At 39.9% G+C, this 25,479-nt stretch overlaps 1 protein-coding gene across 2 annotated transcripts in view; it reads right to left on the reverse strand.

The window, feature by feature from the left end:
* DOCK4 (dedicator of cytokinesis 4) overlaps positions 1-25,479 on the reverse strand; it is a 3,006,016-nt gene that overhangs the window by 118,446 nt on the left and 2,862,091 nt on the right. For both annotated transcript variants that reach the window (XM_044088673.1, XM_044088674.1), the window contains 3 exons: positions 24,454-24,574; positions 21,731-21,812; positions 21,534-21,643 (listed from right to left, as the gene is read on the reverse strand). In XM_044088673.1, the coding sequence (XP_043944608.1) occupies positions 21,534-21,643; positions 21,731-21,812; positions 24,454-24,574 (313 nt within the window). The remainder of the gene's footprint in view (positions 1-21,533; positions 21,644-21,730; positions 21,813-24,453; positions 24,575-25,479) is intronic.

Genomic DNA, 25,479 nt, shown 5'->3' on the forward strand with positions numbered 1-25,479 from the left:
GCCATGCATTGGTTGGCAGTTGCAGTAAACTTATTCACAGCAGTCAGAAGAAATGAACGACTTTTTCTTTTGAGACTATCTGCAAAGTCAGTTGAATGCCGGACATGTTGCACTACCTCACTAAAGAATAGTAAACTAAAGAAAGTGAACTCAAAGCACTTCTGAAAAAAGAAATACAAATAAATAAGTCAAAAGAAGAGTGGGGTTCTTTCCAACAAAATGCCCATCCTTCAGCAATATCCCGTTTCCCCCCATCCAATTAGTATATGCAGTTTTAAACTCTGAATGAAGTAACCCACCCATACTCAAATGTCCGCAGTATTTTGCTGCATTGGTTATTCCCAATAACTTGTTGGTTAAAAAAATACTGGTGCATTTATCTGCTTTTGGAGTCAGCCAGGCTTCCATTATGTAGTAAATAAAAAAATATATTTACAGGACAGATCAGGGTTTTGCCAGGTTGGAGATTAACTGACCCTGTAGGTAGAAATCCCTGTCTACCCTGTAATAGACAAGAAACTCAGTACAAAGGATTAGTCTGGATAAAATCACTTTAGTTAGCAAATATAGAAGATTTTCTCTGATGCCCTCCCTGTGGGAGGAATAACAATGCTTTGTTGAATTTCAAGCAGTTTATTCAAATACTGTAAGTTGGTAGACGGATGAGTGTTCTCACTCAGCAATTTTTTTTTCATTATTTTAAATATTTTACTGTTCACAGTCCCTTAAAATCAGAGACAGATGTAAGCTACTCCTAAGACAACAGCAATGCATTGTGGAAATTGTAGTCCTTTTCTCAACAATCCCTTTATAGTAGCTTTATAAGCATGGGAGGGAACAGACTACATTTCCCAGAGTGCATTTCATTTACACAGTTTAAGAAGGCTAAACCAGCCTATAAAAATAAACAACTTTTTTTTCAGTTATTGTTGAAAGTGGTACACTGGTGACAGATGAGGATAACTTTTTTTGGAGTACCTGGAGTGACTTAAAAAAAGGAAGAAAAAGAAGAATACTGATTAGCAGAACTTGCTGGTTTTGGAAGTTTATTCAAGAAAGCTTGCTAAGTGGCAGGTAATAACTGTAATTTAATTATAGCAGTATAATCTTTTTCCTTCAGAGAGAATAAAGACATTATTGACCAAGTCCTTGTCATAGTATTCATTTCTTGCCATCTATTCTGAATGTTGTTTGTTGTTAAAAATAAATAAATAAATAACATTTTTTTTGTATTATATTTTCTGGTCTAGAGACTGGAGGCCATTAAGTCTCAAATGTCTGTCATTATTAATATTCACCTTCTACTTTTAATTATATGTTACAAAAAAAACTTTTATGAGGAAAATACTAAAAATTAGGCAAAACTGGTAAAGAACATAATGGCATGTAAATAAATTGTATATAATGGTGTCAGATGGATGGAATGAATACAAATTATAACCTAAAGCACTAAAGCATAACAATTTAAGTGACTGAATGCTGAAAGATGGGGGAAGAGTGTAAAATTAGTGTTATATATTGCAAATAAGAGACTGTTCTCACAAGCTGTTGGAAGCAACTGGGCATAAAGACTTTCTTATTTAATGTAAAGTACACATTTTTATTCATGCTGTGATGCAAACTTCTTTCTTGTTAGTAACTGTTCCACACTTTGCCCATTTGTTCCACATTGTGTGAGGTTAGTATAGTGTCTTCCACATTTCAAAGCTGGAAATTTGGCTTTGGATATAGTTTCTTAAATTATTTTGCTTGTTGTTGTTGCTGCTATAAATCTTGGCATTCCTGATGTTGCTAGCCCACTCTTACAGTATTCCGTGATGCTGACTGGAGCTGCTGTTGTTTTGTTTTCTTGACTTCTTTTTTGTGGGGGGGGGGGTGGAGTGGCTTGCACAAGTTGTCCACGTGGGGCCCTGAAGTTTTGCAAATTAAGTTGTTTCTCTTGAGACAGAAATGGGTGTGCAGTAAAACACACTACCCCCAAATGTTTTTGCATTGTAATTGCTGGATCTCTTACTTTTTTTCTTAAAAGCAGTGTAAGTGGAAGATACTACATTGCAACCAATTGATCATTCTGATAGTGGCAGGCAAAGGGAGATGGCTGGGCATCAGAAAAGAACTTTGGTTCTTAAATAACTTTGGTACACATTGCATTGTGAGCTTCTTTCATAGCTGTTAGTAAAGGTTTCCCAGTGTTCCGGATTTTGATGATAGAAGGTTGGCCATGTCTGTAGTTTCTTTAATCGCTTTGCTTTTTGTTGCTGCTGCTATATATCACATGGTATTCATCATGTTGCTTGCCTGCTCCTACATGTATTGCTTGATACTGACTAAAACTGCTTTTTCTTTTAGGAGAGGGATGCATGGCCTGGCCATCTGAGCCTTTGGACTTCTGCAAATTGAGTTGTTCTGAGTAACTGTTGGGAATCCCCCCTTAAAATAGAAACACCTCTTGATTAACCTTGATTTCCAGGGGTGTTCATGACATTATCTCAATATTTTGCTCTGTTAGTCGTAAACCTGGTGAATTTTGGAGAAAATGTTTTAGATTACACTTAATGACAATAATATGAGATAAAAACTTCTTTTACTTCAGGAAATTTATATTAATTTACATGCTCTTATTCTGTCAGTGTCCTTGACCGTCTCTGATTCTGGTGAGATTTGCCCATGACTGAGAGTTATGCTTCCAACTTCTGTTGTGCTGCTAATTACCCCCTTGATTTGTTGCACTGTAATATACTAATAATTCATCCAAGCCATAATGCTTGAGCATGACAAACATTATCGGGATTTCTAAAATATATTTTTAGACTGAGGCAATGCACTTATTGCTATTTCATAGCAAAGTGATCTCTCATTTTTAAGAATGGATTGCATGTGACTGGAAAAACACACCATTTGCAAATGCAAAATGTATAAATACTACAGCTGGAATATAGCCTGGAACAGGCAGCTTGGAGTTACTATGTGTTTTCATTGCCCATTCATAAAACATAATTTGGCAACATGGCAAGGAAAGGATTACTAGACGAAAGTCTGGTTTGTGCTTTTTAAGAGGCAATGGCCATTCTGAGAAAGGTGATGATTCACTACCAGTCATAGTGTGATATTATTAAAACAAAGTCGTATAACAACCAGTATAGTGTCCACAAAATTGTGTGCAAGTTAAGAATACTCTGAAGTTGCATTGAGTTTTCTGTAGTTAAAACCCAAACCGGAAAAAGTGCAGTTGTGTAAAATCTTACCATAAAGGTAGATGTCCTTGCCTTCACCGCTGCAATATTCCTTACAAACGGGGATTCCCTGCCATGAAGCCCACCGTCCGGCCAGTTTACCAAAGTCTACCTTAATTTAAGGTACGCTGAATGTCGCCTGCACACTCCTTGTGTAGGGTAGGGCATAACGTTGATGTTCAGGTGTACCATCCTCAGAACTGATTTCCCCAGTAGGAACAGCAGTCCAAGGAAAACCAAGGAGAACCTGCACATCCAAGAAGGAAAAAAGACCAGGGGGATGGAGGGAGGGAGTGAATACTGCAGCGATGAAGGCAAGGACATCTACCATTATGGTAATATTTTGCACAACTGTACTATGTCCTTACATTCACCTCTGCAGTATTCCTTACTAAGGGGAGAGTGCAAAAGCTCAATATAAAACCCGGGAGGAGGAAGCAGCAGAGCCTCCAAGAAGCCATGAAGAATAGCAGCAGCAAAACCAGCTCTGGCTCTGGAGATGCCATCCAACTGGTAATGTTTGGTAAAGGTACGCACAGAAGTAAGGTAGCAGGGCAGCAGCAACACCAGCTCTGGAGATACCATCCAACTGGTAATGTTTGGTAAAGGTACGCACAGAAGTAAGGTAGCAGGGCAGCAGCAAACCCAGCTCTGGCTCTGGAGATACCATCCAACTGGTAATGTTTGGTAAAGGTACGCACAGAAGTAAGGTAGCAGGGCAGCAGCAAACCCAGCTCTGGCTCTGGAGATACCATCCAACTGGTAATGTTTGGTAAAGGTACGCACAGAAGTAAGGTAGCAGGGCAGCAGCAACACCAGCTCTGGCACTGGAGATGCCATCCAACTGGTAATGTTTGGTAAAGGTACGCACAGAAGTAAGGTAGCAGGGCAGCAGCAACACCAGCTCTGGAGATACCATCCAACTGGTAATGTTTGGTAAAGGTACGCGCAGAAGTAAGGTAGCAGGGCAGCAGCAAAATCAGCTCTGGAGATACCATCCAACTGGTAATGTTTGGTAAAGGTACGCACAGAAGTAAGGTAGCAGGGCAGCAGCAAAACCAGCTCTGGAGATACCATCCAACTGGTCATGTTTGGTAAAGGTACGCACAGAAGTAAGGTAGCAGGGCAGCAGCAACACCAGCTCTGGCTCTGGAGATACCATCCAACTGGTAATGCTTGGTAAAGGTATGCACAGAAGTAAGGTAGCAGGGCAGCAGCAACACCAGCTCTGGCTCTGGAGATACCATCCAACTGGTAATGTTTGGTAAAGGTATGCACAGAAGTCCAGGTAGCAGCTTCAAGAATGGAATTAGCATCTAGGCCTTTGAAAAAAGCACCAGAAGAAGCCTCAGCTCTAGTGGAATGAGCCTTTAGAGAAGAAGGAAGACTCTCGCAATGAAAAATGTAAGAAAAGGAAATAGACTTTAAAATCCAAATGGAAATAGTTTGCTTGGAAACAGACAAACCTAAAGAGCTAGGATGAAATGAAACAAATAACTGGTCAGATTTCCTGATAGCTTTAGTTTTATTTTGTCTATGCACATCTAGGGTGTGCACCAGCCTCTCACTGTCAGACTGCAGCTCATTAATCACCTTGGGCATGAAAGAAGGATTAGTACGCAAGGACACCCTGAGTGAATACAGCACACTCCTTGTGTAGGGTAGGGCACTCATGAAATAACAAAAAAGGTGGACAAGTCATAAGAGCTTGCAACTCAGACACCCATCTGGCAGAAGTAAGAGCTAACAAAAGAACTGACCTCCAAGAACAATGTTGCAAGGAAGCTGAAACAGCAGGCTCAAAAGGAGCTGGAGTAAATTTTTCCAGAATGAAATTAAGAACCCAGGGATCTTAATTTCAGGCTTCCTCGGAGGTATAATATTAAGGATGCCTTTAAGAAACTGATTAACCTCAAATCTAGAAGCTAACAGCGGAGTTAAAGGCAGACAAGCAGAAAGAGCTGATAAGTGGGCTTTAATAGAAGAATAGGCCAAACCAGCATTGAACAACTCACACAACTAAGAGAGAACCAAAGGAACATCCACAGAAAGTGGGTCCAGGTCATGAGAAAGACACCAAATAGAAAACTTCTTCCATTTAGAAAAGTAGGATTTCCTAGTCGTAGGTTTTCTGGCCTCCTGCAAGACCTGCAGCACATCCTCAGAAAAAAAGGTGTCTATGAGGGATCAAAACCCTCTCACCTACTGTGTCAGTTGAATTATGGACAGGTGGGGATGGATGAGAGACCATGAGATTATGTGTAATGGCTGCCCTTGGCTAGATGCAGAAGTAGAGGGAACCAGTGCTGTCGCAGCCAAAAGGGAGTCATCAATAACATTTTAGGAGCTTTCTGTTGAATTTTGAACAGGACTCTCCGAATGAGAGGAAGGGTGGGGAATGCATAAGAAAACATCCCCTTCCAAGAAAATGAGATGGCATTCATCTTCCATACCAGAGGACCTGGGACTCTGGCACAAAACAGCTGAAGTTGCCTGTTCAAAGGGGAGGCAAAGAGATCTACTTGAGGAGTACCCCCTCTGGTGAACAATGTCCAAAAACCCATCTCTGTAAAGCATCCATTCATGGGATTGAGTGAAGAACCTGCTCAGATTGCCTTCAACAATGTTCTGATCTGAAGGAATGTAAACTGCCTGAAGAGTCACTTGATATTGGATAGCCAGATCCCATACCAGAAGTGCCAGCCAGCAAAATTGATAAGATCTCGTAGCCCCGTTTTTTGATATACCACATGACTGTGGTATTGTCTGTGAATACCTTGAGAGGTCCTGGAGAGAAGAGAGGATGACAGGCCAGAAGAGCCAGCATAAGAACCCTCATCTCTTTGCTGTCGATGTGCTTCTTCCGCTGACAAGGTGACCACACTCCCTGAACCCTCAGGGAGCCAAACATTGCTCTCCATCCCACATCTGAAGTGTCTGAGAGCAAGTCCTGAGAGGGAAGAGGAGGCTGAAAAGGGAGCCCTGGATTCAGAGACAACTGCTGAATCCACCACAGAATTTCTTTCTTGAGACACGGGGAAGAGGAACAAGAAAGTCTAGAGGATGCACATTCTGAAGCCACACCAACTTCAGAAGCCACTGGAACTTCCTCATGCGGAGTTTGGCCAGAGGAAGCATTGGAAAGGTGGAAGCCATGAACCCCAGATCTGTCAGAAACTCCCTGGCTGTAATGGAGGCCAGGGGAAGAAGAGTTTGAAAGAAAGAAATGAAAGTTAATGGCTTTGAATGAGGCAAGGATGCCAGCAATGGCACCATTGAATCTTGCAACCCAGAAAGATATGATCCTGAGAAGGAGCCAGAGAAGACTTTTTGAAGTTTGTTGTGAACCCCAGGCTCCGAAGAAGAGAAATTATAAAAATGAAGATTTTGCAAAAGGACTTCTGGAGAAGATGCTTGAATCAGAAGGTCATCTAAATAAGGAAAGAAATGGATCCCTTGAAGCCTGCAAATGGCAATCACAGGAGCGAGGCATTTGGTACATAACCTTGGGGCAGTAGAAAGGCCAAAGGGCAAAGCACAGAACTGACAATGCCAACAAACAGAAAAATGGTAAAAAAAAAAACAGACGGAGGTCACAGATCAACGGTTAAAACAACGTCCGGACTGGCGGCAAAGAAGTTCTAAGGATGGTACGCCTGAACGTCACCTTTATGCCCTACCCTATGCAAGGAGTGTGCAGGCAATGTTCAGCATACTTTAAAGCAATGGTAGACTTTGGTAAACTGGCCAGACAGTGGTCTTCAGGGCAGGGAATCCCTATTTGTAAGAAATATTGTAACGGTGAATGCAAGGGCATCTGTTTGTTTCAGATATGTGAAACCATAATGCTAGTCTACTCCTAGATAACAAAAGCAGGCTTGCAAGGCCTTTGTTCAGCTTAGTTTTGCCATTCATTTCCCATTTTACAGAAAACAAATTCCACTTTACCAAGCTGAAACTCTAAAAATATATAAATGAGTTATGGAAAGTTTTGATTTTGAGATGAGGGCCAGAAATTACATTTACCTGACAAATGCAACTGAGATGAATTCTCAAATGGATGTACAATTTCTTATTTTCAGTCATCTGGTTACAGTTATGCATTTCACATTATGTAATGAACTGTTTAGGTGTTTACATTAATGGAATTTACGTTTGCTTTTGAGTTGCTCAAACTGTGTATTCCTGTCTTAAATTCTGTAATTTATTTTCATATAACTGCAAGTAAACAAGCTAAATGAAACATATACTACGAAAGCCTTATTTAAATTGATGACAGTAATACCGTAGGTAGTTTGTTATGGGCACTTCCATTGCCGAAGTACAGTGATTAATTATATATTAAATATTGCACTTAGTGGGATGCCAGACTGTGTAATATATCTGGTTTTGTTTATATCATGGCATTTTCAGTACAGGTTACACTGGCACTGGTTTATACTCTTTATTTGTGCTGGTACTGGTAGGTAGGTAGGTAGGTAGGTGTGCGTGCGTGTGCGTGTGCGTGTGCGTGTGTGTGCGTGTGTGTGTGTGTGTGTGTGTGTGTATACGCCGAAGGATGGGGTCCTTCTTCTGAGCTTAGCCTCTGTTCTTGAATCACATATATATTTCATAGACATTTATTTGTCTTTAGAAAGTACTGTCAGTGAGGCAAGAGTGGAGGACTGCCCAGCTTACGTGTCTCCTAAGATAGTATTTAAGACACTTTTTTTAAAGGTGTCAATACATTTTACTGAATGGAAACCATGACTTATATTGCAAGTATAGATACCCATGAATTCTTCCATAAAATGAAACACTGCTGAAGTGGAAGAGGAGGCTAAAGAAGGCAATGCTCCTCAGATTCAAGTGTTGCATACTGGTACGTCTGACACCAGTACTATACTGGGCATAGCTGCCATCCCAGATGGGGGACATAGTGATGATTATGATGATGGCATTGCTACTGTGGAATCTGATAGCAAACTATCAGATGGAGAATATGTTAGGACAAGGAAAAAAAAATACCAAGATATGTACAAGTGAAATACTGCTGAAAAACCCTCCTGGCCCTTCGGATATAACCCAGAGTACAGACTGCATTCCTATACAGTCAAAGCTTGGTTCATTCCCTGCAACCAAATTTGGAAAAAAATATGGAAGTCAAATAGTACAACAGTTTTCCATGGATTAATTACACTCAGTCTGAGGATGCAGTCTGTTTTTTATTCCATGTCAGCATTTTCCTCAGACATAAAGTACCAATGTATTTGCCAAAAATGGTTTCTAGAACTGGGGGGGGAAAGCAGGATCATTAACTGTGCATAACAGATCTGAAATCCAAATCCATAAAGCATGTCATACAGCATGGTGGGATTTTAAGAGACAGACAAGAAATCCCACCTTGTTGTATGGCATGCTAAACACGATGCTCAGTGAAGATCACTGCAAACTTGTAAAAGAAAACACTATGTAAAAATGATATGTGATACTTGAAGTTAACTGCAACACAGTGCACTGCACAAAGAGGACACTGAGAAGATGAGCAGAGTTTGAACGAAGGTAACTTTATGGAAATTCTCCATTTGGTTGCAAAACATGATGACATAGTTAAAATAAAAATGACAGGTGCAAGAAATGCTAAATAAACACACAACACTCAAGGTGAGCTTCTTAATATTATGGCAAGATTAGTAAGGCAGCAGATTGCTGAAGAGATTGGAGCAGCTGAGGCATATTTAGTTCAAGTAGATGAGTTAAAAATGTTTCAAACACGGAGCAGCTGTCTCTTTTTATGCGTTACATACATAATGGCCTTATGCATGAAGACTTCCTAAGAATTCAAAAGCACAAAGCCTGGATGCTTTATCTCTGACAAATACAATAATGCAACTTCTGGCAGATAACAACGTGACAGGGAGGCAGTGCTATGACAGTACCAGTGTTATGAGTGGGGATGCAAACAGAGTACAAACAAAGGTTTACGTGACAGTTCCAAAAGCCAATTATATACACTGCTATAGCCACAGGTTGCACTGTGTCATCCTGGACAGTGTCAGAAGTATTGAAATGGCTGATGAGTTCTTCTCAATGCTCCAGAATTTATACAATTTTATTGTCTCAGCTGTGCATGCCTGCTTCATACAAATGCAGAAAAATGTATCCATGGCACAGTACCAGTAGAACTGAAGGGTTTATCTGATACCAGCTGGATCTGCCAGTTTGCAGCATGCCATGGTGTATGCAAGAACATGCCAGCTATTCTGGAGACTCTTCATCCCTATGAAGATGATACAACTAATGCTTCTTGTAAACTTCAAGCTAAGGCACTAGACAGCACATTTGCCATTGATCTTACCGTCTTTGACATGATACTTAAAAACAGTATTTTTGCCAAGGCACTTAAGCCTTCAGATCTCCAGCTGTCATGTACTGTTCAAGCTTGTAAGAAGCTTGGAAGAAGAGATACGTAAAGTAGAAACCACAGTGAGTCTGAATCTGGCATGTGGTCTGCATTGTAGACTGAAGTTGAAAAGGCAGACCATGATAACACCACCTTCAGAGACCTTGTGTAAGAAGACGACCAGTTACACGGTAAGATTACAAATCACGAGTTACAGCAGGGCAGCGTTTAGTTCTACAAACAAAAGATGATTTTTGAAAACAACTTTTTAGCCAACTCTTTGACAGGATCATCGCCAAGCTAAACAACAGTTTTACAATGGTAACTTTGCAATATTAAAATCAGTTGAAGCACTAACTCCAGGAAGGGAAATGTTCTTACAAGATGACATAATCCTTCCACTGGCACTGTACTATGATTCAAACGTAACAGATCTGCCAGCAGAGCTACATGCTGCAAAGACATTTCTGAAAAGAAATCCTAATGAGGATGCTGACAGTACGCATGCCCTCTCAAATTACTTGACTCCACAAAATGATGCTTTCTTTTAACTACATATGCTACTTATCATAGCACATACTGTTCCGGTCACATCTGTTGGCTTGATGTAAGTGTTCAGTACGCTAAGAATGATTAAAAACAGACCTTTGCAACAGAATGGCAAATGAAAGACTAAGCACCTTAGCTATTCTTTCCATAAATAACAGAAGGAAACGGAACTTGGACATGGACAAAAATGTCGCCATATTTGTGAAAGTTCATGGTAGTCAAAGAAATGTCTTATTTAATTGTAAACAAATAATCTTTGTATACAAATCTAAAGATTCCTTTGTGAGAAATCTTAGTACATTTGTAAAAGGTTGTGAAAATGCATTTCTGATACTTCCTGAAATAAAACATAACATGATTTTGCCCAGTGCAGGCACACAATCAATAAAGTTGATAAAATAAGAATGCTGATTTTTCCAAACAATGCAGACAAGGCTAGTGTTAATTCTTTATAGGGGGAGTGCACATTAGTGCCCTCTACTCAGTAAACTGCATCCAGGGTTTTGTTCAAATCAATCAGACAAGCTCACCGGTATCTCCAATTTGTGTACACGGTGTGCTTCAGAATCCAGATAAATTGAATTATATTCTTCAGAGATGAAGTGACACAAAGAGTCTGTGCAAAGTAGCAAAGAAAGATGCATTAAACACTGATATTCACAACAAATGCACAGAGACATTGTAGCTTACCTGGTCCCTCTACAAACTCTGCAGATTTGTTGTTATACAGAATATGATGCTGTCTACAGTTACAGGAAGAAGAGCCACTTGGCTAGTATAGAGAATGCAAAACAAGGTATGTCTTACATTACAATATGCAGCATTAAGAAGTGTTTAACCATGTACTTTGTAGTTTGTTTTCGAGTCGTAATTAGGGTGAGACAAAGGGGAGGCTGCCCTGTTGAGAAGCTGTTAGGGAGTTGCACTGCAATACTGGCATGTTGACATGGTTGCAAAACTGCTTGCTATATTTACAGTATGTGTGGAAGATGTGTTTTTTGAAGTTTTACCTTTATGTAGAGAAGGTTCTAGGCAGCCATTTTTTATTTATTTATTTTGTGTCATATATCCAAAGTGACCCCTCTAGCTACAATACCTCTATTAAGCCCCAGCAAGCAAAGGTATCTGGAGTTGCCATTGTTTGTACTGTTTTATCATTTACAGTCAGTTGAATTATTCAGACATCCTTCACATCAGTTACATCACTTACAAACAGTTTTGATTAAAAACAACAGATACATGGGTTGTTATAGGAATAAATATTTTTTTTTAACCTATGAACCTACAGGGAGGTATATGCAGTGCAGTATCACAGCATGCACAGACTGTCAGGTTTTATGCAAGAATATTTGTTACTATAAAGACTTATTTAAAATGTATGGCACAGAAAGATAAGATAAAGAGTTAGAACTGTCCAAATAAAGAAAGGAGGGGAGGGGGCACAAGAAAGATAAGATAAAGAGTTAGAAGTGTCCAAATAAAGAAAGGAGGGGAGGAGGCACAAGGAAGATAATGGAGATGAGATGATAAACGACAGCATAGTTGTTATAACAGTACATTATGTACTGTGCAGCAGAGAGTTATGGTGTGAATTCACCAGATTAACCGAGGGTGGCACAGCTGCAGTACCATTTATCTAACAGGTGTTGTTTCAGTAGGCATTTAAAGTCTTTCAGGTTGCAGATTTTTCTTAAGTGGAGTGGGATGGTAGTCATACCTCTGAACCTTTTAGAAAGTACAGTTGTGTATCTTCTTCTTCTTCTTTTGGCTTTTGCCAGTTAGGGGTCGCCACAGTGCATCACCTGTCTGCTCATGATTGGCAGTGGAGTTTTACAGTGCCCAGTTGCCAGCCCAACCTTGCACAGAAGGCACACACACGTACACACTCACACCTATGGCCAATTTAGAGTATCCAATCCACCTACAGCATGTCTTTGGGATGTGGGAGGAAACTGGAGCACCCGGAGGAAACCCACACGACCACAGGGAGGACATGCAGACTCTGCACAGAAGGCGCCACAGCCAAGAATCAAACCAGAGAACCTCTTGCTGTGAGGCGGCAATGCTAACCGCTGCACCACCGTGGCCGCCCCTAGAAAGTACAGTTGTGTATACTTACCATAAATGTAGATGTTCGAGTGTATTCACTGTTGCAGTCATCACTTTTGGGTTATCTGCTTGCAGTAGCCCTCAGTCAGCCTGATTAACAAAGTCTTGGCCCCTGCGTCGGTTGCTGTCCCTTCTTCCAGGATGTCAGGTCATCAGGGGTATAAAACATGCAGCCGACGCCATTACATCACTTTTTCTTGCTCCAGATGTCAGGTGCCCCCTTAATGGGAAGCAATTAAATCTATAAATATACAAGGTTATACCTCCAACAAAAAAGCAAATACACCAAAAAGCTTTTGAAGATAGTAAAGGAAAGTAGAGGTATATCCAAAAAAGAAAAAGAAGGGGGCTGGAGGAAGGGTAACCAGGAATGCAACAGTGAATACACTCGAACATCTACATTTATGGTAAGTGTACACAACTGTACTATGTTCTTCGTGTTTCACTGTTGCAGTCATCACTTTTGGGTAAATTCCCAAAGCTAAGGATGGGAGGAGGAATTTAAATAGAATTAGGACCAGCTAAAATGCCCTGCAAGACTGCAGTGGCAAAGCCAGCTCTGGATTTAGAGAAAATTGGCAGATGGTAATGCTTGGTGAAAGTATGTACAGAACTCCAAGTAGCAGCTTCTAGAATGTCCCTGGTAGGGACGCCTCTGAGAAAGGCTGTAGAGGTAGATGCAGCCCTGGTAGAGTGGGGTCTGATCCCCTGTGATATAGGTTTTCCATGGTGTTTGTAGCAAAAATGAATGCAATAGCCTATCCATTTGGAAATGGTTTGATTTGAAATAGCCTCCCCCTCTGCCCCTGCAGCAAATGCCACCAGCAGTTGATCAGATTTCCTTTGAGGTTTAGTTCTATCCGAGTAGAATCTAAGTTGTCTGTGCACGTCTAAGGAGTGCAGAATCCACTCCCCTTTGTTCTGTGGATTAGGAAAGAAGGTTGGCAAATGTATGGACTGATTAAGGGCCACACTGGATACCACCTTGGGCATGAAGGAGGGATTGGTCCTGAGGGACACCCTGTCGGCATGAAAGATGATGAAAGACTCCACTGCCATGACTGCCTGTAATTCAGATAACCTTCTTGCTGAAGTGATTGCTGAAAGGAAAGCTGTTTTCCAAGAAAGGAATTTTAAGTCCGCAGTGGTAGCTGGCTCAAAAGGAGGAAGTGTGAGCTTTTCCAATGCAAAGTTAAGGTTCCAGGCTGGAGTTGGAGCTCTCCTGAGTGGTCGTAGATTTTTGGCCCCTCTGAGGAACTGCTTAAGCAGCAGATGAGAGAAGAGGGGTGGTTCTGTGATATAATGAGCTGAGATGGCTGAGGCATGAATTTTGATGGAGGAGAAAGACAGGTCCTTATGAAGCATCTCAGTTAAGTATTGTAAGATCTGAGGTAAATTGGGCACTGTTGTGCTCATCCCTTGAGATTGGTTCCAGGTACAGAATCTTTTCCATTTTTCAGCATGAGACTTTCTGGTACTATGCCTCCTTGCCTTTAAAATGATATCTATCACTGGTTTACTGAGGGATGGTAAAGGAGAAATTATGTAATTAGCCAGGCTGCTAGATTCAGTGTTTGAAGATGAGGATGCAAAATTTGGTTCTCCTGTTGAGATAATAGAGTAGTAGTCTGAGGGAGGTGCCATGGGGCCCACAGTGACACACTGCGCAAGAGGGGGCACCAGTGATGGCGTGGTCAGTCTGGTGCAATCAAAATCATCCTTGGTTTGTCTTGTTTGATCTTTAGTAGTACTATGGAAAGCAGAGGCAGAGGAGGAAAGGCATAAACTGATAGGTTTTTCCAGCTGAAGGACAGAGCATCCACTTTCTAAGCTTGTTTGTGGGGAGTCCTTGTGCAGAATTTGTCCAACTGATAGTTTTGGGGGGAGGCAAACAGGTCTATATCCGGCTCCCCCATTTGCTTGTCACATGTTGAAAATCCTTGGTTCCAGTTTCCACTCGTGTGGGCCCATGGGGTTTCTGCTTAGTTCGTCTGCCAGTGTATTTAATTTTCCTGGCAGGAATTGAGCTTGTAAATGTACCTGATAGCTCAGGGCTGTGTTCCACAATGCCATGGCTAGTCTGCAGATGAGGTAAGAATGTGTACCCCCCTGCTTGTTTATGTACCACATAACAGTGGTGTTGTCCTGGAAGAATGTGGTCCTTGAAGGCTGTCAGAGCATTCTGTACAGCTAACATTTCTTTTTGATTGATATGCAGGCGCATTTGACTTGGGTTCCATTTGCCCTGAATGCACTTCCCTGCCAGGTGGGCCCCCCATGCATAGTCTGATGCGTCTGTTGTTAAGGTTTGGGCGGCAGGGGATAGTGTGAATGGTAGTCCCCTGCTTTGGTGGCAGGCCTCTGCCCACCAAAGGAACTCTAGGCATAGGCAAGGTATAATAGGAATCATTGCCTCTAGATCCTGTGAATATTGACACCATAGGCTTTAGAGATACCATTGCAGTTTCCTCATATGCAGCCTTGCATATGGAATTAGAAGAATGCAGGAGGCCATGAACCCCAAGGCTTGCAGTATTTGCCTTGCAGATAACTGGGTTTTCGTGGCCACTAATTTGAAGTAGGTTGTCAAATGAATCAGTTTCTCTGGCATGAGGAAAGCCATCTGGGAAGTTGTATTCAAGCTTGCTCCCAGGAATATAATTTGTTGACAGGGTACCAGTTGTGATTTCTTTTCATTTATGGTGTACCCCAGACAAGTCAGTACCCTTTGAACAAAGGCCAGATGATTCAAAAGTATGTCCGGGCTTTCTGCATGAATTAGAAAATCGTCTAGATATGGGTATATTTGAATATTTCTTAACAGAATGCAATGACTGGAGCTAGGCACTTTATGAATACCCTGAGTGCAGTAGATAAGCCAAGGGGCAGTGCAGAGAACTGATAGTGCATGTAGCCTGCTTTGAAGTGTAGATATTTTCTGCAAGACTCCCTGATAGGGATGTGCAGGTATGCTTCTTTTAAGTCTAGTGTTGCCAACCACGCATCTTTGCCTAGCATAGGAAGCAGCTGGTGAAGAGTCAGCATCTTGAATTTTGGAATCACCAGAAAGGTATTTAGAGTAGAAAGGCCCAGGATAGGATGCCACGTATTGCCTTTTCTGGGTACCAGGAAAAGTCTTGATTAGAACCCTTGTCTCTTTTTCCTCTTCTGGTACCAACTGAATAGCCCCCATGCTTAAGAGGGAGTACTTGATTTTGGGCCTCTGACAACTGATTTGGGGGTAGATCTGGCCACCCTCTTGGTGTTGGTAAGGTGTGGAAGTGAAATCTGTATCCTTGGAACACTATATTTAAAACGCATTTGTCCTGGGTAATGAGGGCCTGTAGACCAATATTTCCGCCTAAAGGATCATTCAGTTGGGAAGTGCTTGGAAGTTTTAGAAGCAAGTCATTGAGACTGTTTTCCATAGGGGGAAGTCTTACTACTCCCTGATTTGGGTGCAGAAACCCTCACTGCTTAGTTTTGTCTGTCCCCTGGGACTGAAACCTAGGGTTTCTGCTATGCCTGGGTATGGCTTGAGAAGACCTTGAAGAGGCTGGAAAGTACCAATTCTTAGAGGGCCAGTGCCTACTAAATCTAGGAGGCTGAACTTGTAAGAAATCTTTAACAGTTTGCATGGATTTAGCTTTATCTTCCTTCTTTTTAAGAACTTCCTCAGCCTTGTTGCCAAACAGGCGGTCCTGATTTAAGGGAGCATCAAACAATTTAGCTTTAATATGATCAGGTAAAGACTGCTCCTTAAGCAAAGCATGCCGTCTGAGCACAGAACCAGTAAGCAGCCCTGGAAGAGGCCTCTAAAGAATCAAATCCACACTGCAAAGTATGTTTTCCAACTTGTTCAGCAGAATGCATTAAATCCTGTAATTCTTTATTTTCCGCACAGTCAGGAATCAACATAATTTTCTGTTTAATCAATCCAATAACATGTTGTCGATACTTTAACATATGGAACTGGCAGTTTAAAGCTCGAATGGCCAAGGATGAAAAAGTGTAAACCTTCTTACCCCATCTATCCAGCGCCCTGGAGTCTCTATCAGAAGGGGTAGGATTTTTAGCAGTAGAAGCCTTAATGCCCTTGGGTCCCTGTGAAATAGTCTCTGGATCTGCAATAGGATTTTTAAAAAGGAACTTGTGTGAATCAGGAACCCTGTAATATCTGTCAGGTTTTCTGGGAGCAGGAGGCAAGGAATTAGGGGTCAAACTAGATTCTGAAAAAGCATCATCAACAATGTCTAGTACTGGAGGAATAGCTAAAGGCCTATGCTGAGACAGGAGTAAGAAATCCCTAAGCCTCTTTTTTGAATCAGAAAAATCCTGGCTTTCCCAGTGGAAATGCTCCCTTAGAGTATGTAAGGTCTCACCAAAAGAAAAATCCTCTGGAGGGGAAGCAGAGGGAATAGAGTCCTCTGCATCAGTATCCTCATAAGCAGATAAGGGCAAATCCAGATCATCAGAAGAATCAGAAAAATCAGAATCCTGGTCAGAAGATTCATAAACAACTTCAGTCCTAGGTCTCTTAGAAGGGGAAGGCTGGCTTCCCCTGATTAGAGTTATAAGATCTTCAGCCATTCTTATCATTTGCTTTTTTTTTTTAGGCAAATAGGCCTGAGCATGCGGCCTGGGTGTCAGTTTTTTAAGCATGGTTCGAGATTTAGGCCTAAAAGAAGGAGGTGTCGGTTTAATGTACAAGTCCGTAGGCCTGAATACACCCTCAGAAGCCGGTGCCTGCACAGCGGCTCTGGACCCATCCAAGGTAGAGACATCCGCAGGTTCAATAGTTGAAGCATCTTGTGGCATACCAAACTCCGAATGGGTCTCAGTAGAGGCCTGCGAATCAGAAGTAGCGAGTATCAGGGGCTGTGAAAGCGCCTTACTGAGTACCGGTGAACTGGCGACTGGCTTATGAGAAGCATCGTCGGCAGTATTGGACCTCGGCGGCCTGTCTATGTCTTTATCCTTGCATTTTTTGGGATCCCAGTAGTCGGATGGCTAACCGACGACATTTCTGGATAATTATATAGAGAACCGAAATATTTTGAGGCGAAAATATACCGACGACGGATAGTGCGCTGATTAAATAAAGCACAAAACTGACAGCACGGTACGTTATGGTCATGGCCTAGGCAAGGAATACAGTTGTTGTTTGTCTGTTCGACTTTTCCTGGTCTTTAGGAGGTATTTGCTTTCCACAAGTAATGCAATTAACTTTTACTGACATCAGTAAGGAGCAAGAAAAAGTTTCCCCAATAGGGTACTTAGCTTTAGTTGAAGACTTCAGTTCTGAAACTCGAAAATGAAAATTATAGGAGTCAGCCGACTGGCACTTGTGAACTGCTTCTGCTTCGGGCACCACATGGCAAGAAAGACTGATGTAATGGCGTCGGCTGCATGTTTTATACCCCTGATGACCTGACGTCATGAAAGAAGGGACAGCAACCGACGCAGGACCCAAGACTTTGTTAATCAGGCCGACTGAGGGCTACTGCAAGCAGATAACCCAAAAGTGATGACTGCAACAGTGAAACACGAAGAACATCAAGAAATCTGGACAAAGCCATAAATAAAAGTGGGACAAAGGCCAAAAATAGGGACAATTTTTAAATATTGCTTTTACAAACTTGGAAAGTTGATAGAATAACAGGTTTTGCATTAACATGCATTTTCTGAAAAATGGACCAAAAATATGAGTCAAAAATCTGGACATTCTGCGAAAATCTGTATAGTTGAGAAGATTGAATTGGTATTCCATCTATTAGCAATGTAGAGTGAATACAGGGAGTCTTACAAATGAAGGTATCCTCTGCAGAGGGACAAGGGTTAAGCATGCATGTGACACATCTGTTAACCTTTTATTTGAAGAATCCAAGACAAATGCCCCAAACCATGGTCACTAATTAAACAGTAGTACTACATAATTAAAAAGAGCTGTATTAATGTGAATTTTCTTAAAATAAATTCATGTGAAATAGTATGTCATCCTTTTATTTTAAAATTGTATATTGTTAAGAAACAGCAATATAATGAAGCCGTTTATTGCTGGCTGTTGGTTCTGTCAGACATTTCTAATAGCAGAATGATATGAATGTGGGTAAAACCTAGAAGGGTGGCTTCAGACATTCTTTTTTTCCCCTATTTTTGGCATCCCAAAAACCCAGTAACCACTGAGGTTATTTCCTGCCCACCCAAGTGGATTATCCCCCTCCCTGAGGTGAGAGTTCCATGTTCCATTCACTCCTGGCCATGAGGGGAGAGTAGTGGGAGTACTTCCGACATCCTTACTCAGAGAACTGAGGGAGTTAATTTATGGCCCATCCACTTGCCATATACACTTCCACTGTATTGCAGGGGGGCTTACATTCAGTAGGCAAACATGATAGATTTTCTAGCACTTTTGTAAGAGGTATCCCCTCAAAATTCATCCCGTCCCATTAAAATGAAAAGCATCTCCGTCAGTCTTTGGGCATGCACCCCCCCCCCCCCCCCCACTGCCACCACAGATAGGAAAGATTACTCTAACAATTCTCTCTCCCTGGTCAGCTCCTGCAGCACACAAGCAGCTAAATGAACCCAGGCCAATGGTGTCATGGTCAGGGAATTGTTCCTCTGTACAACAGAGCTGACTAGTCATTAAAGCTTCTGCAATTAAGTCTCTGGTTTAATGATAATTCGGTCACTGTCTGAGTAAAGGTTTTGTGTTCTTCCTATATGTGTTTGGACTTTCCGTGGATGGTCAGATTTATTAAAACCTTCAAACATATGTCCGAGCACTGGCTACTCTGATATGTACATAGACATGCTGGACTTATTTTCATTGTAACTTAGGTCATGGTTAAGAAGGTACGTGAAGAACTACCTCTCTTATATGGTTAGCAAAGAAACTGAATTTATTTATTTATTTTATTTTACATTTGTTAACCGGGGGGGGGGGGGGTGTCTGAGCCGAAAAGGCCCTTTTTCAGCAGAGGCCCGGGGAGAAAAGTTCCACATAGAAAAATTACAGACACATTTAGACATGATCAGTGTACACACAAATTACAAAAGACATGTTTTTACAGTGGTATGCAGCACATCAACAGTTACAGTGGAGAGAACAAACAAAAAAAAATACTAATTTAAAAATAAAGGTACTTAACAGATTTGTGGTGTACAGCTGAAATTTGGAACATAGGTAGAATACATACATAGTATACAGTTACAGTACATACATTGTAGATTAGCCAGTGTTTGTAAGAATGGTTTTCAGTCTTAATCAAGTAGTCTAGGTTTAGTGAATTCAATTAAAGTACACTTACTTATGATACCATTTTAGTCAATTCATCCAGCTGATAACTTGCTAAATGCACTTACCTAAAGAATAATTTTTAATGAGCTTTAAGTATTACAAATAAGGTACCGGGGTGAAATTCTGCCTGAACTCAAAGAAAATGAATGGCAATTTAGTAACTCTAGTAGAACTCCAACAACTGATATTTATGCCTCACCATAATTTGTAATACTTCCTCAAATGAAGTGTTGTGACAAATATGAATGTTAAAAGTATAACCTGTATGACAGTGTTCATTTAACTTATTTCTTAGTTAATAAAGCTACTAGGTGCAAGATAATTTTTTCAGAGGTGGCACAGAAGTACTATCAGCTTAAAACTGTCTCAAAAACCCGAAGGAATCAAATCAAGATTACAAGGTCAAGATCATTAACCTTAATTCTTCGTGATAAAATGCCAGACAAAGTCCACATTACAGATATATATATATATATATATATATATATACACACACACACACACACACACACACACACACACACACACACACACACACACACACGTGTGTGTGTTTTTTTTTTTTATTTTGGACTTTGCTCCATGCCTTAAGTTCTAGCATCTTCTGTCACTCGTACAGATGGTTTAAAAGTTTCCTATGTGGCCTGGCAGGCTCTGGTTTCGCCTAGGTTAAATCATACTTTTCAACCTCTTTACTCAAGAATTCTGGACAATAGCCAACAAATAATGGGATGCAATGGTAGAAATCAGGGACAATTTTTAAATATTACACTAATTCACGTGGAACATTAATAAAAAATGTCAGGTTTGCACGAGCATGCATTTTCTGAACAGTGAGAAGTATGAAACTATAATGCCTGGCTTTACTGATGGACTGAAGTCCGCAATGGTTTACCATAAAATCAAAAATTTTAAGACGGGGCAAAAATATGAGCCCAAATCAGGGATGTTTTGCAAAATCAGGCATTCTTGAGCAATATGATGTAAATATTACATAATCCTTAAACAAGAAAACAACTCAAAAAGTGGGATGTTGCTTAAAACATCTCTCCCAATGTACTGCTCACTCTTTGGAATGACAAGCCTTGAACATGCAATGAACTCCAACGTTACTGTTTGATGATTAGTCTGTAAATGCACAGGTCTGCTGTAATGTGACATCGACACAGAATATCTACAGTATATTTATAAAAAGCGCATGGAGTGCTACAATTACACTGCAATAATGGGAAATTACAAACTTTTTATCACCTTTCTGTGATCAGGGATGCTAATTTAAGGCCTAACCACTTCTCGTGTGCACTACTACTGTATTTCAAATGGTTTGCATTCAATGGGTAAACGTCAGAGATTTTCATCTCTAAAATATCTCTGACACCAAAAAGATGCGTAACAAACTTTGATTAAGTACCGCTAAGCACTGTTAATATTGTGTCTCACACTGGGGATTAATGACAGACAGTAGCAAATGGCAAAGAGAGAGGCATAAGTTAAGATAGATTTAAATGACATTAGATACTTTCCACTGCCACATTTATAAAAAACAAAACATGTGGCGGAATGATATGTCTAGCAGTGTTTAAAGCTATTCATTCTTCAGAGGCTCCATACACTACAAAGAATTATTGATCAGGTCTCACCAATCATAGCCCTTATCATATGTTCGCAACTTAAATGCTAAGATTCATTGATCAAGCTTTGCTCTGAAGGTGAATTTCTTGGTATCCATGTCTGAAACACATAGTAAGTTGGTTATAATTGGAGATCCAATCATAATCCTTTGGATTATTACCTACTGACTGAGACTGCTTCATTCATTTGGAATTTCTTTAAACAGTTTTGTCAACAATAAACAAAAAAGTTATGAGTAACAAATATAAACAAACAAAAAAAAAATGACAATTTATAAAAGCAATGTGCATGTAAATGCAGTGGAAATGTAAAGCAGTCTGGTTACCTGTGGAGGCTCTGAAGGATTTGGATAAATGACACTGCAAGGTCTTTCTCTTGGAGACAGGCAGGAATTTTCTCTGGAATGTTTAGGTTTCTCTGGCAACAGGGGAGAGGCTATATACAAAAATGCAAACAAACTTTACTTTTAATATCAATACCATCATGAAGATGCTGTAATCCTAAGTTTTCCTGAAGGCATACCTCTAGCACTAGATGGCGCTGAACTTGTTATGTTAGGTGAGGCAGAATGTGTGGAACTCAAACTTGAGGTAGACGGGCTTGGCTGTAATCAAAAGGACAATTAGGTTACACATATCTGTAGCATATAGCAGGTTTCTAAATTAAACAGCATTTCATTTCTCTTCCAACTCGCCCCAAACAATCTCTTTTCTGTAAGCTATGTGACTAAACCCAAGGAGGACAGTAACCAGTACAACATATTTTAATACAGCTGTTTTACTGATACATCCACCATTATGTACACTTACTGTCTGCCTTTCAGTCTCCCATTTCAGTCCTACTATGCATTATCTTCTTAGCGCTACTAACCCTTACAAACAATATCACATTACCCTTTTGTTTGCTTACATTAAGCATCACATGTACCCCTGGGTGTTTTATGACCATTGTGCAGTTTAGCTAGGTTATAAATGTTTTTGTTGCACTAAGCATAGCATTTAACACTGTATTATGCACGGACATTATCCTTGTATGCATACAATCTGTTTATTAGCAATATCTGTCATGTGTATCTCTGCAAAGTTCATTTTCTTTTGAATGTACAGGTTATAATTGAAAAGGGTCCACTTTGGATCAATTTGCCCAATTAACAAACATGGATAAACAAATACATGCTGTGTTTGTCTATGGCATCATTTTCTTTTTAATGACAGAGTGATTATTATTAATGTTATTTTACTTATTTCATTTGACCCACTGCATTCCTGTCATCATCAAAAATTCAGGTTTTGTGTTATCTTCCTTATTGCACAACCTATCATTCATGGACTAGTGTCCAGCTCCTCTCTTTAAAATGGCATTTTGGGTATTGCAGTAATCTCTTATGCGATATGACAATGGCACTGCTGAACTGTGGACATTTCTGTATAAAGAGTCTTGTCTAACTTGTTACATCTTTTGATAAAATATTGCCTTATTAGCTGAAATCCATTCTAAGTCACAAAGCCTTTAAAACTAAACTAGAAACAATTTTAGTTGGAATGAAGTGAATGGAATGTCCTCATGATTACATATGACTTTAGTTTTCTATATTTATTAGCATTACTTAAATATGACTTGGGCACAATATCCCCCAAGAGTTTGTTTCCTCCTTTAGAATTTATATGAATTGGACTTTCAGCTCCAGAACTGCTGCAAGCCATAATTATTGTTCCTTCTTAATGTTAAACTGACACATTAAAGTTTACTAGTTTGTTTCATTCTGTTACCTTTTTCTTTCTAATATGCCTGTCAACTCACTCTTTCATTAGATACTATAATTCCTTACTGTTACACAGATCTGTGTGTTGTTCATTACTTTTTTGTAGAAATTACTAATAGTCAATACTATGTTTTGAATTGTGTAACTTCATTTGTATTTGAATGCTGTTCACAGATCTCTTTCACATGCTACTTTGGCTAATTATATGGTTAAAAAATGTTCTTAGCAACTGTTTTTATAATCATGTACTAAATAAGTAAATATATTTTTATCATAATAATTCCCTATTTTTTCTAAGTGACCTGATAACATTGGTCTAGTTAAGCGAATTGCTCATAGCCGTGTACCAAAGATAAGTGGAGACTGAATGAATAAAACCTACGACTACAGGATGATGCTTGCCAGCATCTGGTAACCTTAACCACATGTGCTGTACTGACACATGGTTGCATGAACTAAATGTACCTTTGGACCATCTAAAATAGCCAGTATGATAATAAACAGTTACTGTTATATGAAAACTCTCTAATAGCATTGTCTGTGGCTGTCACACAAAGAGTGCTTTTATTACAAATCATCAAGTAAAAACTTCTGTATCTACTCCGCCCATTTGCTACTGCATTTTTGGAATACCAGGACTCAGACTTTTAATTGGTGGGTCAAACATACGCCACTAAGAAAATGAATAGGACATTTGAGGTAGTAGTTGTTGTTGTTTGTCTTTCGGCTTTTCCCGGTTAGGGGTCGCCACAGTGGAACTCCAGTCCGCTAATGACTGGCAGTAGATTTTTATGGTGCCAAGTTGCCAGCTCAATGCCCAACCTTCAACGAAGGCACGCTCATTCATGCATGTCTTTCAGAATACCACTTGACCTGCGGGGAGGACATGCAGACTCCACACAGAAGGCACTCCCCACACTCCAGCCGAGAATCGAACAGGAGAACCTCTTGCTATGAGGCAACAACCCTACTGCTGCACCACCACAGACATTTGAAGTAGTAACATTGAGAAAATGCTGGTTTAAAGTTATACTGGAGCGTATTCAAATTGTCTATTACCACAAGGATGTCTCTCTCTCTCTCTTTTTTTTTTTTTTTTTTTTAATTTCACTTTGTTTCACAGTATGTGGCTAGATCTGCACCCCAAAACTCAGACAAAAAAACTAGACTGTTTAGACAAATTGCATGTCAATAAGTGAAAAAAACATAAAACATTGTCATCTGGTACTTAGTGTTTCTGAGTACTCCTCATTCATTCTATCAGCCAACTCAGATGTTAATCCCGCAATGCTAGATCATTTGTTTTAGAAACAGAAGAGACTCAAACTTCACTAAACAACCAATAAGAATATTTCAAATTATAAAAATAAATAAATGAATAAATAAATAAGTAAAACTACATCTGAACCAGTGGATAAATACTTTGATAAAAACTTTGTAAGAGTAAATGCAAAATCAGTGAAATATATACACAGAGTCATACCTGCATGTTGAAAACTTCATCAGAGCTCTCTGACTGTCCAGTAATGTTACTGACTTCGGCCGATGCTTGGGACGATAAAGAAGAGGAAGAGTACCTGTTCACCGCTGGGTATGTCAAAGGACTGCAGTGCAACAAAAAATAACAACAACAAAGGTGCAATGTCAACTTTCATTCCAGAACTAGTAGTGAACAAAGTTTGTTTGTAAACATTGTCATCTTACGTGACTAAAAGCAAAGCAGCAATGTTGTTTTCTGTAATAAAAGGTTAGTAAGTCACAATAGTACAACTAAAATGTTACAGAATACATCAGAAAGTACAGCAATTACATTAAAAATGCATACTGAAAAATGTTACCTTCCGAATAATTCATAAATGTTGGAAGGTTAACTTTAACTCAGATTTTGTGATCAAAAATAAGCATTACAAGGCACCCAAAAGTCATCTGGAATAATATTCACACCATGGAAAATTCATTTTATCACTGAGAGCTGCATGAAAAATAACAAATGAAAAGTATAAAGGTGACAGCATGAGCAGATGGCAGGAAACCTTATAAAAAGAAAATGCTTATATGAAAAACAGTCACTCACTAAGGAAAAGTAATATTCTGTGATAGCATGACATTTTCTAAATAAAATTTACATTATTATTTAATGTTTTTGAAAAGAAAATTTACATTATTTTAATGCCTTTATTACAGGCAGATGACTCTCACTAGGTTTTAGTATTTTTTTTTAACTTAACCAAAACATGTCGCACTGGTCAAGTGCTCTAATAGAGTCAAACGGCAATGACATGTCTTTGGGGAAATCAAGTCTGCAGTTTAGCTTGGAAATCAAAGTAAAAGTAAAGTCAGTACGACATATCTGGTCTACAGCTTGTTGTTTTTTTCCTTCTAAATTACACTGCTAAATCAACAGCTAATCCACAGTACATTACACAAAACAGAAATAACAGATTAGGGAATGCAATACTAATACAGACTTTTACTGCAATGTAAAACTATTACATGTAAACACCTTTGG

Source organism: Protopterus annectens, chromosome 11.part0 (assembly GCF_019279795.1).
Source record: "Protopterus annectens isolate FY-2018-M chromosome 11.part0, PAN1.0, whole genome shotgun sequence".
Lineage (NCBI taxonomy): Eukaryota > Metazoa > Chordata > Ceratodontiformes > Protopteridae > Protopterus > Protopterus annectens.